This window comes from Lytechinus variegatus, chromosome 1 (assembly GCF_018143015.1).
Source record: "Lytechinus variegatus isolate NC3 chromosome 1, Lvar_3.0, whole genome shotgun sequence".
Taxonomy (NCBI): domain Eukaryota; kingdom Metazoa; phylum Echinodermata; class Echinoidea; order Temnopleuroida; family Toxopneustidae; genus Lytechinus; species Lytechinus variegatus.
Window position 1 is genome coordinate 87,610,130 of NC_054740.1, and position 12,633 is coordinate 87,622,762.

Genomic DNA, 12,633 nt, shown 5'->3' on the forward strand with positions numbered 1-12,633 from the left:
ATTATTATGATGATTATGATCATTGTTGTTATCATTCGTATAACTGTTATCATTGTTATTGATATTGTAATTATTTTTATCAATATTATCATAATTATCAATTATTAACATTATCATTAAAATAATCATTTCCTTTTTTAGATGATTAAGATCAAAGCAAGATATATTCATCTGATAGAGTCAACTGTTCTAAAGCAATTCATTGTTTGAAATTAAACTGGTCAAGACCAGTAATACCAGTAATTCTGATGATGCTGATCACGTGGTTTACCTCATTTGCATATTTCCTGTTTTTTAAAGAAAAATCAGGATTTAGAATGGAATATCCTTGCAAAGGCACTCATTGTTGTTTAAAAACTTTCTAAATAAGTGTGTGAACTAATTCACAATGAAAATGTGTAATTTCATACATCACATTTAAAATAACAGCAGAAAGATTAATTTACTAACCATCTTTTCCATCACATTTCACTGACATGAAAACATGAGGATAAGGATTAGGATTATTAATGACACCAATTTGAAAAGACAGGAAAATACAATCATTTTATTATAACATACCAGTACATATTTTTTATTTTTATTTCAACATGCCATCTCTATCCAACATTTTGACATTGGCATCTGTTTACAATAATTATTCAATTTCTCCCTCATACACATGAGTCATGTACATGTATATTTATATGGTACAAGATATTTCCTTTTGCATGAGATTCCACAGATATACCAAAGTAATTAAAAAATAAAAATATTGTTGAGCTCATGAAATTGTAAAAGTAATTGGTTTCAATATGGAAAATCAGATGGAATCAACTGGAATTAATAGTGAGAGCGCTCATATTCAACTATGTGCATCAGCCTACAAACTGACATGGAGTGGACCCTGGTTTTTGATCCAGTCAAGTCTCTCAGATGGTGACATATGAATGTCAGTCCCAGACGTAAAAAACATGCCTGATTGATTGATACACGCCTGTCAAAAACCAATGCACGACAATTTCGAGTTCAGGCCTACCTGTCGCAATGAAATAGTACATTTTCCTCAGATTAGGTGAACATGTTGGCAAGAAGTTTGTACTCTCTATGTTGAACTTGTTCATGACAGCACTCTGATGTTTGCATGGTCCACCAGTGATTCCAATAGGACAGGTGCATGTACCCAGAGTAATATCAACGTGATACAGTCTCTCTGATGATCTGCTAGGTACAGTGAAGCTTGTGTCCCCCTCCTGCAATCAAAATAAGAGAACCCAATAAACATGATAAACTTGATTTAAAAATGAAAGAGGGACTTTCAAGATAGATTGGAAAAAAAATCCATTCTAAATACTGTAAATTTTAATCAACGACAATTATCGATCTTGATTCTATGCACGTTAAATGATCGACTGATTGATTTTATTCAAGTGCAAGAATTATACCAATGACAGCACAAAAGATACTCTAACAGGATATCCCATAAAAGCCTTTAGTGCTTATTTCCAATTATATTATGTAAACATGAGGGCATAAATATAATTACTGTGCAATAATAATTTTGCAAGAACTTGTAGGAAACAATTAATACATGTCTATGTTTAGGCATATACTTTTACAGTATACCCTATGAAAAAATAGGGACTGAGATTAACATGTATAATTTTTTACTGAGTGATGTTATTGAGAAAATTCCTGTTTTAGGTATTGCTTTTATGCACTATTTAAATGTGAAAAATTAGTAGTTTTAAAATGTTTATGAAGAGAATCCTAAAATTTGATTCCATTTAAGTAAATATATATCCTTTATCTTTGGAAGAGTTCAAATATATACACAACAAAAAAAGTAACTACCCCCTTAATCAAAATGCTGTAACTTTTGAACAGAATAATTTTTTGACATAATATTTTGTAGGTGAATTTCTACACTCATAATGCAACTTCTGTGGAAAAATGAGATTAATCGATCAAGACATGCATGAGTAATCAAAGATTGAATTAAAAATGACCACTTTTGAAAGTCACAAGAGTCGTATTTTAGATTGTGTAAATGCAAATTTGGGCATAAGTTGTTTTTGTGTTGAATTTTATTGTGCTAATGCTATTTTTCTATCCATTATTTAGCCACTGCACACCAAATTTTGATAACGTATTTGTTCATGGTTGAGTGCAGGGGCCGCAGAAGCGGGGGGGGGGGGGGGTCTTCAGCCCCTCCCCCCTCCACTTTTTCAAAAAACGTGTACAAAAACGTAAAAAATTACAATTTCATTGTGATTTTTTGCATGGTCAGCCCCCCCCCCACTTTGAAAACTGTTCCGCAGCCCCTGGAGTGAGCACAATTTTTGGATGTATCATCATAGAGGTTTATGGTAGTATCCCCTATAACTTAAAAAAGCATGTTAAAATTGGAAAATGTTATTAGCTCCCCTCCCCAATTTCTCGGCCCCTTCCCCCTTTTCAAATTCTGGATCCACCACTTATTTGTCCAATAATTCAACTGATCCTGAGAAATTGTTAGGAAAAGTATGTACTTATGCAATATAAAGCGTATTAATTCCTAAATTTTTGAGTTTGCTCGCTCAACCATAAATGTGTAAAAGTTTGGAACGTGTGAGGTGAGAAAAATGATGGATGATACAAACAACATCAATTCAGTCATATTTGGAACTGAATTTTCCCACATACTACACTTTGTAACCCCTCAAAATGAGTCTGTGACATAGAAAATGGAAACAAATCGATTTCATTTTTGCACAGGATTATGCCCTTAGGTTAATAAACATTTCTGCCAAATGTCATTGCTACAGACAGTTTTGAAAAAAAGTTCCACCATGTTGAATAAGGGTTTACTTGATATTCTTAAACATATGCACCTACAGTGTACACAATGTCTATGAGACAGCAAATTTTTCACAAAAGTGAAATGAGGGTATGTTTCATGGACTATTTTTGTGACTTCTGCTAACAGTTTTTTCATGAAACTTCGCAGATGGCTTCAGAGTGACACTATCCAAAAGGCGCGCACACCAAAATAATAATTCGATGTGGCACAGAGTGGGGCCAAGGCCTTAGACTTTCTTCTCATTTGCATAATATTTTAATATTGTGTGCTCAATAGCAGCATTAAACATCGGGATTTTGACCCAAATCAACTGAAATGAACTATGCAAGGTTTGTGACAGATATCCAGAGTTCGCAATTATATTTTTTCCATTGAAGTAAAAAAGAGTTTTTCACATTCCACATGTTCATTCAAGCGTGAATGTACATGTATGCCCTTGAATCATTGAAGTATGTTACTTGGTCATGAACATAAAAAAAGTTGATAAGATAATTTCAGTCCTCAAAATGAAACAATACTTGCCTGATATTTGAAAAACATACAATGTATTTTTGTTTTCATTCAATGTTCATTGAACCGTGAAATGATGAACATGGTTGAAAATAATGTTCTCAAAAATAACTGTCATCATATTCGATCATTTTTATCGATAGAAATCTGTAAAAAATCTAATAGCTAATTTTGACTTTCAAACATTCTGACGATTTTTCATGATGAGATTGTGGAATTCGTTCCAATAAAATGGAAAAGTCATATTTGGCTTGTGACTTTAAACGTGACATTGCCTTATGGCAATGCTCACTGAAGCATGACTTAAAATACCTCCGTAATATTCACTCAGAGAGTAGCTTATAAAATTACCTACATGCTCATGTCGAAATATATTAAAACTCCAAGTTGTTTGGATATTTAATTTTGTTTAAGGGGGGACTTACTTTTTCGTTGTGTATATATATTTTGTTTTAAAAAAATTAATGGAATAAACTTTGAAAATCAAACTTGTATTATGATCTACGTTAGTCAATATAAGATGTCTTCTTGACATGGCATTACTCTACTTCTTGTCTGTATTAAAAGAAAATATACAGAACAACTTTTAAAAAATCCATGTATTCAAAATAATCAGTGACATTTTCCTTACCTTGACAATGTTATCCAAGTTGACATCACCATCATCCGCATTGTACTTGGACTGTGAAGGATTAGCCATCCTGTTGTTGGCAACATCCATTAGCCTACGAATGTAGTAGGCTTCCAGTCGCGTGTAGAGGAAGTGAACGGTTTGAGTAACATTGAAAGCCTTCAAGCGCATGAACACTTTCTCCTTGATGACTCTCATGGAGCTCTCCACAAAGTTGTTTGTTCTATTGCCCCGTATTGGCAGCTCCTTCTGTAGACAATCTGCCCATGCCTCACGTCTTTGGTATACTGTGTCTACATGGGCCAGGAACTTGGGATACTTATGTACAATTTCATCATTCAAGAGATGATTGTGTTGCACCTCTAACTCAACAGTAGTATCCGCATATACCATGCGCTTGAACAACTGAAGCAGATACGGACGATTTTGCTTAGGAATGCCACTATGGGCATCCCACAACCACCTCCACATGGCTTGGAGGAGATGGAAGATGCACAGGATCAATGCAGCATCCGGGTAGACAGCGTGCAGTCCCTGTCGTAACGCCTTGCAGTCATCCGTCATTATTACTTGAGGACCATCTTCTCCTCTTCCATAGAAAGCCCCATCTGGAAGAATGGATTTCAATAGTTTGAATCCAGCGGTAACAGTTGATTGGGACTCCGAAGTCGCAACAATGATTCCCAGTGGCACCCCCCCGGCTGACGAGTGGGTCAACATTACAAAAATCCTACTGTTGTGTCTATCACAGTTCCCACTGGAGTCAACAAACACTAACTCTCCACTGTGCTTTATGGTTTCATGTGCTCTTTTCATGAGAGGTGTACAGATGGCAATAACAGTTTGATCATCAGACGTCTGTTCAATTTTAGCACAAGTCTGATGCTGCTCTTCATTATAAAGATGGATCCTGTTCTCCAGGTCTACAAACATTGCCTCACCAGAAGCTGGACCATAAGCTTGTTCAAATACTTTGTAGTACAACCTGTTGAAGACACAGAATTATACTTTCATTAGATAATGCTATTTCACCATTGTTTTACATTCTCCAAAATGTTGGGCAACATACTGTCCACACAACAATAAAAAAATTATCCAGTTCTGGGTAGTTTTAAATCAATACTTTGTGATTTGGGTAAAACAACACAGTATTGGTTGAAAACTATCCAGAATTGGATAAATTATTAAACAATTTGTTGAGTGGACAGTATGTTGCCCAACATTTTAAGAGTGTCTGTGGGTGCAGATCCAGCATTGGCTCTTACAAAGCAATCCATGGGCCCAATTGTCTGGGGATTATAGCGACTTTACTATGCATGGGCAAATACATTTATTTGTCAGAGGTAATGCTGGATCTGTTATAATGTTTAAAGCAGAGGTACGGTTCTTATTTATCAATATGAATAATATTACAATAAGAATAAACATCTACATGCATGTTCCAGTCAATATATAATTTCTTTTTACAGACATGGATGAATATATGTATCAATAGAGTAAATCAGACTTTCTTTTGTTAGTGGGAGATGAATTGATCATCCCCCACTAACAAAAGAAATTAATACATTTCTAAGTCAGTGGTGTATAGATCTTTGTATCATTGATTATCAGAATCTGTTCGCAAGTCATATATGTAATCATGATAATATCACTACCAATAACTCGTGACCAAGTGTCATAGCCCTTTCATACATTACTCTTAACAGAGACCTCAACAGCTTGTAAGAAATTGGTGTAATGGTCATATTTTAGAGTTTGAAAGAAGCAACCAAACTTCAATTGTTAGAACACTCAAAATGTCAAAAGTTCCTTCCTTATATGAATTTCAAACAAGTGGAGCGCCTCTGGCAGTCTTGCCTGCACTTGCCTGCATTACGTGATTTAATAAAGCAGCAGTGCTGACTTTGAAAACTACTATAAAATAATCACTCACAAAATCACCATTCATAATATACTAATACTACATTCATTGACCATATATGACATTTGAACAGTGACCTAAGACTTGTCAGTGGTACTTGATTAAACCCATGACCACATTTCATTCACTCTATCCATAAACTTTCAAAACTATAGCACCCAAAATGGCCAAATTAATTGACCTTAAATGACCTTTGACCTTCATTCTGTGACCTAAAACTGACACGGGATGTTCAGTGACACTTGATTACTCTTATATCCCAAGTTTTATGAACTAGATCCATAAACTTTCAGAGTTATGATGATGATAATTCAACAAAAACCCACAACAAAGCCAAAGTTCACTGACCTCAAATGACCTTTGACCTTAGTCATGTGACATGAAACTCAAGCAGGATGTTCACTAATACTTGATAACTTTATGCCCAAGTTTCATGAACTAGGTTCATATACTTTTCAAGTTATCATGTCATTTCAAAAAGTTAACCTATGGTTAACATTTTGAAAATAATTCTCCCAACATAGTCTAAGTTCATTGACCCTAAATGACCTAATTATGTGCAACTTCTAATATTTAATCTTTCTTTTATATTACGACGACTTACCTGTAGCAAAACTGAGGGTCCGGTAAGATAGAACGGTCTGCAGAGACATAAACATACTGGTCTCCATGCTCCTCCTGAAGGTCATATTTAATCATATCAAGCGCAGAGGAGGGAGAGTGTCCATTTTGGAACAAGGTTTTCAGCTTGGTGACGGTGGCTTCAGAAACATCTTTCCTCTTCAAAACATCAGCGCAAGAGAGTGGATGGTTGTGTTCAAACCGCAAAGTAACAATGAATAGAAGTCCTGCCTTGATGTGAGGATCCTTGGATCTAGATAAAAGTTAATCAGAATGAGAGTGTTCATATTATACAGGGATAAACTTATAATTTCACGTTTGATTATTACCTATTTATTCCTTTACACTATTGTTTTATAAGAATGTAAGCAAGGTAGTTAGATTAACAATGCTGGCATCATTTTGTTTATATACATATAATACACTCTACAATGTATGTCAGGAACCTGAAAGGACAAGGTAATCATGGTAATAGGGAGTAATAGGGAGAGTGATATTGTATTGATATATGACCGTTTTTAATGATTACATTTAGGAAAATTCGCTTTGCATGGTATCACACAGGACATCTGAGCCAAAAAACAAAAAATATATGCCCTTTTTTATTTTAAATGGAACCCTTGGAGAAAGTTAGAGTGAATGCAGAAAAATAACAGAATAAGACCAAAGAAAGTTTAAGCACAATTGGACCAAAATCTGTGATGTCACAGATGAACAACTCTCCCCTTTGGACACTGAAAATACACCCCAAAGCATGTATATTTGCTCATTGTAATTATATGACAAACAATTCATCCATTATATAATGTTGAAAATAATGTTGAAACTTCTGTACTTGTCCCCTCTTAAAAAAGAAAACCTCACCTTGTGATAGGCTCTACAAAAGACAGAATTTAAGTGAAATGAAGGGGAGTCGTATGTGTGTGATATCACAGATATAGGTCGCATTGCCAATGGGACTGAGGATCTACATAGAATAAGTGATCTCAATATTCAAATGCTCATAACTTATTATTCATTCAATCTTCATCGAACTTTCAACAATATGTTCCTTTAATTTTCTTTTTTTCATATGAATTCAACTGGTTTCAAGGGTTTCATTCTCCATTAACATGAACAATGACATATTCATTCTGTTCCTCCCTTTGTTGTCTTTCTTTATGCATTTCTATGCTATTCTTTTTTTTCTTCTTTTCTTTCCTTTATGGATTTATTTCTTATTAATTCTCCTCTTCCTTCTGTTAAAAGATAAATTATCATTAAATGAATTGAGTGTATTTTTATTTCATTTAGACTGACAGTCAGTTAAAGGACAAGCCAACCCCAATAGAAAGTTGATTTGAATAAAAAAAGAAAAATCCAACAACTGTAGCACTGAAAATTTCATCAAACTTGAATGTAAAATAAAAAGGTTATGCTATTTTCAAGTTTTGCTCAATTTCATAAAGCAGCTATAATCACATCCTGGTCGGTATGCAAATGAGGGGACTGATGACATCACTCACTCAAAATTTATTTTGTATTTTATTATATGAAATATGAACTATTCAAATTTTCTCCCTCTTTTCAAGTGAAATTGAATTTTATTCCTCCCTGAATGTGTGGAATTAACATTGTTTAACATTGTGTGTTTTAGTCAAGTTTTACATTACTGTCAATTCTGTAAAAATTGAAATATTGTATAATTCAAACACTAAAAAACAAAATAGAGAGTGACGGACATCGTTGACTCTCTCATTTGCATATCACTGAGTTGTGCATATAACTGTTCTGAGAAAAATAAGTAAAACTTTAAATGTCATAATTTCTTATTTAATATCCGATTTTGATGAAATTTTCAGCGTTATACTTGTTAGATTTTTCTCTATAGATTGATTAAAATAAAAAATCAATATTTTTCTGGGTTTGACTTGACTTTTAAGTATTCATGCACGTACTAGTACCTGGGATATTTGATGGACTTTTTCAGAACAAGGGACATTGTGGCAGGGCACTTGGTATCTTTTGTTCTCTTTCCAGGTTTGCATGTGTGTCGAGTGTTGTGCTGGCATCGCAAGTCAATCTTCAAAGAGAAACAAAGCAATACGCATACATGTAAATCAATATATACACAACAAAAAAAGTAAGTCCCCTCTAAATCAAATTGCTGTAACTTTTGAACGAAATTATTTTGAGATATTATACATGTATTTCGTAGGTGGTTTTCTACACTCATTAAGCAACTCCTGGTGAAAAATGAGACTGATCGGTTGTGTCCATGCATAAGTGATTAAAGATTGAATTAAAAATGACCATTTTTGAAAGTCACAAGAGTCGTTTTTTCAGATTGTGCATTTATACAAAGTTGGGCAAAAGTTGTTTTTAGATGAATTTTATAGTGTTATGCTGTTTTACTGTCCATCATTTAGCCACTCCACACACAATTTTGATATTGTATGTTCATGGTTGAGTGAGCACAGTGTATTGCAGGGGCCGCGGGGGGGGGGGGGGGTGCGGGGGCTTCAGCCCCTCACTTTTTTCTAAAAGCATTTACACAAATGTAAAAATGATCATACGATTGTGATTTTTTTGCATGGTCAGCCCCCCCCCCCTTGAAAACCGTTCCGCGGCCCCTGTATCGTGACGTATCATCATAGGGGTTTATGGTAGTATCCTCTAAAACTTGTTAGATCATGTTCAAATTTGAAAATATTGATGTCTCTCCCGATTATAAGCCCCCCCCCATTTCAAAATTCTGGATCCACTACAGATTTGTCCAGTAATTAAACTGATCATGAGAAATTGTTAGGGAAAGAATGCATTTATGCAGTATAAAGAGTATTCATTCCTAAACTTTCGAATGTGCTCGCTCAACCATGAAAATTTTTAAAGTTCGAAAAGTGTGTAGTGATAGAAATGATGGATAATAAAAACAACAGCAATTAAGTCACATTTGAAACAGAATTGGCCCCCAATATTCAATTTATACCCTTTAAAATGAGTCTGTGACATTGAAAATACCAATTTTCCCACTTTGATGCGTGCTCACTCATGCATGAATAAACAAATCGATTTCATTTTTGCACAGAAAGACTGCCCATAGGTTGATAAACATTACTGCCAAATGACATTGCTAAAGACAGCCGTGAAAAAAAGTTCCACCATATTGAATAAGGGGTTACTTCTTCTTAAACATATGCACCTCTAATGTACACAAGTCTATGAGAGAGGAAGTCAAAATTTTAACAAATATGAAATGAGGGTTTGTTTCATGGACGGTTTTTGTTACTTCTGCCAACAGTTATTTCATGAAACTTCGCACATGGCTTCAGAGTAACACTATCCAAAAGGTGCGCATGCCAAAATAACTAACCATTCGATACGGCACAGAGTGGGGCCAAGGCCTTGAACTTTCTTCTCATTTGCATAATTTTCGAATATTGTGTACTCACTGTTACATTAAACATCGGGATTTTCATAAAAATCAAATCAAATGAACTATGCAAGGAGGTTTGTGACAGATATCCATAGTTACAAATTGCATTTTTTCAATAAATTAAAAAAGAGCTTATCACATTCCACATGTTCATTCAAGGGTGATAAATGTTTAATTAAACGCCTTTGAATCATTGAAGCATGTTAATTGGTCATGAACATAACAAAAAAGTTGAGAAAAGATCATTTTCAGTTACCAAAATGAAACAATACATGCCTATGATATTTGAAAATCGTATTTTTTGTTTTCATTAAATGTTCATTGAACCGTGAAACGATTAATGTTGTTGAAGATGCTCTTCCCAAAAATAACTGTCATCCTATTCTATCATTTTTATTGATAGAAATGTGTAAAAATCCAATTATAGCAAATTTGGACTTGTGTTTATTCAACCGTGAAATTTAGCCAAAACAGTTTAATCATCTTTTAGAAAGTACCTTTTACAAGCCTTCTGACTATTTTTCCTGATGAGGAATGTGGGATTAGCTCCAATAAAATGGAATCAAAGTAATGATATTTTGCTTGTGACTTTTGAAAAGTGACATTTTTGCCTTCTGACGGTGCTCACTGAAGCATGACGTAAAATACGCCCATAACATTTACTCAGAGGATAGTTTATAAAATTATCTACACGCTCATGTAAAAATACATTAAAAACTCGCATTGGTTCGGAAATTATGGATGTTTGTTTAAGGGGGGAACTTACTTTTTTGTTGTGTATATATTAAATAATCATTAGTTTAGTGATTTTATCTCTGTCTTAGCATTTCCCTTTAAATTCATTGTCTTATTTGCTCAGAGAAAAAAGGATATCCAATATTATCCTTTACAATAAAGAAGTGCAATTAATCATGAAATTACATCAAGCGTGAATTCCAACTCACCTTATATTGGTTTTTAAGACCAGCATTAGGATATGTCCTTGCTAACCTCCATGTCACTGAATCTGTTCTGCTTTTGAAAGCTTCCAACCAGGATTGAACATCATCCTCATTATCTACTTTCATCCTCAATACACATTGAAAGTTCTTCTCCCCACCAAGTTTCTTGTAGCTACAAACTTCATGTTTGAACTGTGATGGTAGGAATGACTGAAAGGAGACAAGATATAAAGATTGAAATAATTATAAACTTGATTATCTCTAGGAAAATCAGAAATATAGTCTTACAGAATAAAATATCAATCAATAATCATTAATCACTATACTTTATGCAGTTCCTATCTAGGCCTACCTGAATGAAACCATTTCTTTGAAACAACTTAAATCAATTTAAAACACCAAGAAAATTATAAGGGAAAAAAATTGAAAATACAAAAGATTATTAAACATGAAACACAAAGTGAAGAGTAACAAGGAAATTATGGCGAACCAAAAAAAATAAACAAGTGGATCACCTCCGGCAGTCTCGCCTGCATTACATGATTTATTATATATGTAGCAGCAGTGCTGACTTTGAATACTGCTATATAATAATTCACAAAAACACCATTCACATAATGATATTGTTATGTGATGAAATATCTCACATATTCAATATTATATCTATACATAATCAATACTTAATCAATATTTCTACAGGAAGTATACCAGCTCCGACTTTCATTAGAAAGTATTACTCATTCTTCTTCCAGCTAAACTTCTGATGCACACACATTTTATTGGTTTCTTATATTCACTACAGGGCAAGTCCAAGAAATGGTCACCTTAGAAGGCAAAATTTCATCTTTAATTTAAGAAGTTATCTTTGGTGGGGTAAGAAAGCCCAAGTGTTGAATTTTCAAATTTCATTAAGAAAAATTTGATAATATGCATATTTATGCTAATTTGGGGCACCTAATTTGCAAAATTGTTAAAATGGGCGTTACGTATGGGACAATTATAAAAACTCATAGAAAATAAAAACAAAACTTCTGAGATTTAGTGATAGGTGGGAGTCATGGGACATGGACCCCCTAACATCTTATTACTTTTGAGGGAAAAAAAGTGGTATCATCTAATTAATTATGCAAATTAGGTCTTGTCCAAGGATGGAATGTCCCATACGTAACATTTTGAGGATGTTTTTTTAAGTTATTTCTCATAATACAATACTTGAATTGTTGCATCTCTGGGAAGTTCTAATTTATTAAGTATGAAAATGTTATACCACAAAAAGTTTCAAAAATAGATTTTTCTTTTTAATTAAGAGTTAATTAAAAAATTGTTATGTATGGGACAACATGTTACGTATGGGACATTTACACACAATATCAATTGGGAGATTTGTGTACAAAGTGAATGGAAAAAACAATTCTCAAGAGTGCTCTAAAAAGTGATTATTTACCTTTTCTTTGGTTTTTAAAGACTAATTTGTTATGAATACTGATTAATGAAAACTATTGAAGCAAAAAAATTGTGAATATTGAAAAATATGAAAAAAATAAAAAACAATAGAAATACATAAGAAATTCATGAAACCATGAAAAGCAAGAAAAAAAATGTTGAAATGACCAATTTCCTTTTCAGTCATTTCAAATATGTCTCAATAGAACATTGTAAAAGAATGACACTCTTTTGTTATTTCTATATTTTAAATTATTTCAATTATTTGAATTATAGGGAAAATTGTGTACGTTCTCTATGGGGACAAAATGTCCCATACGTAACTGTCCC

General features: G+C 33.6%; 2 protein-coding genes across 3 annotated transcripts in view; both read right to left on the bottom strand.

Annotated features, from left to right (window-relative positions):
• LOC121426822 (protein eyes shut homolog) overlaps window positions 1-12,633 on the bottom strand; it is a 70,267-nt gene that overhangs the window by 14,200 nt on the left and 43,434 nt on the right. The window lies entirely within an intron of this gene.
• On the bottom strand, window positions 162-11,413 carry LOC121426833. 2 transcript variants are annotated; one of them, XM_041623238.1, is made up of 5 exons: window positions 10,864-11,413; window positions 8,448-8,566; window positions 6,488-6,757; window positions 3,963-4,947; window positions 162-1,232 (listed from the first exon to the last, which is right to left on the bottom strand). In XM_041623238.1, exons 1-5 carry the CDS (start codon window positions 10,984-10,986, stop codon window positions 933-935), a joined length of 1,797 nt encoding a protein of 598 aa, XP_041479172.1. In that variant the 5' UTR covers window positions 10,987-11,413; the 3' UTR covers window positions 162-932. The 2 variants fall into 2 exon arrangements, with proteins under 2 accessions (XP_041479172.1, XP_041479165.1); XM_041623231.1 differs by lacking the exon at window positions 10,864-11,413 and having other exon boundaries at window positions 8,448-8,785.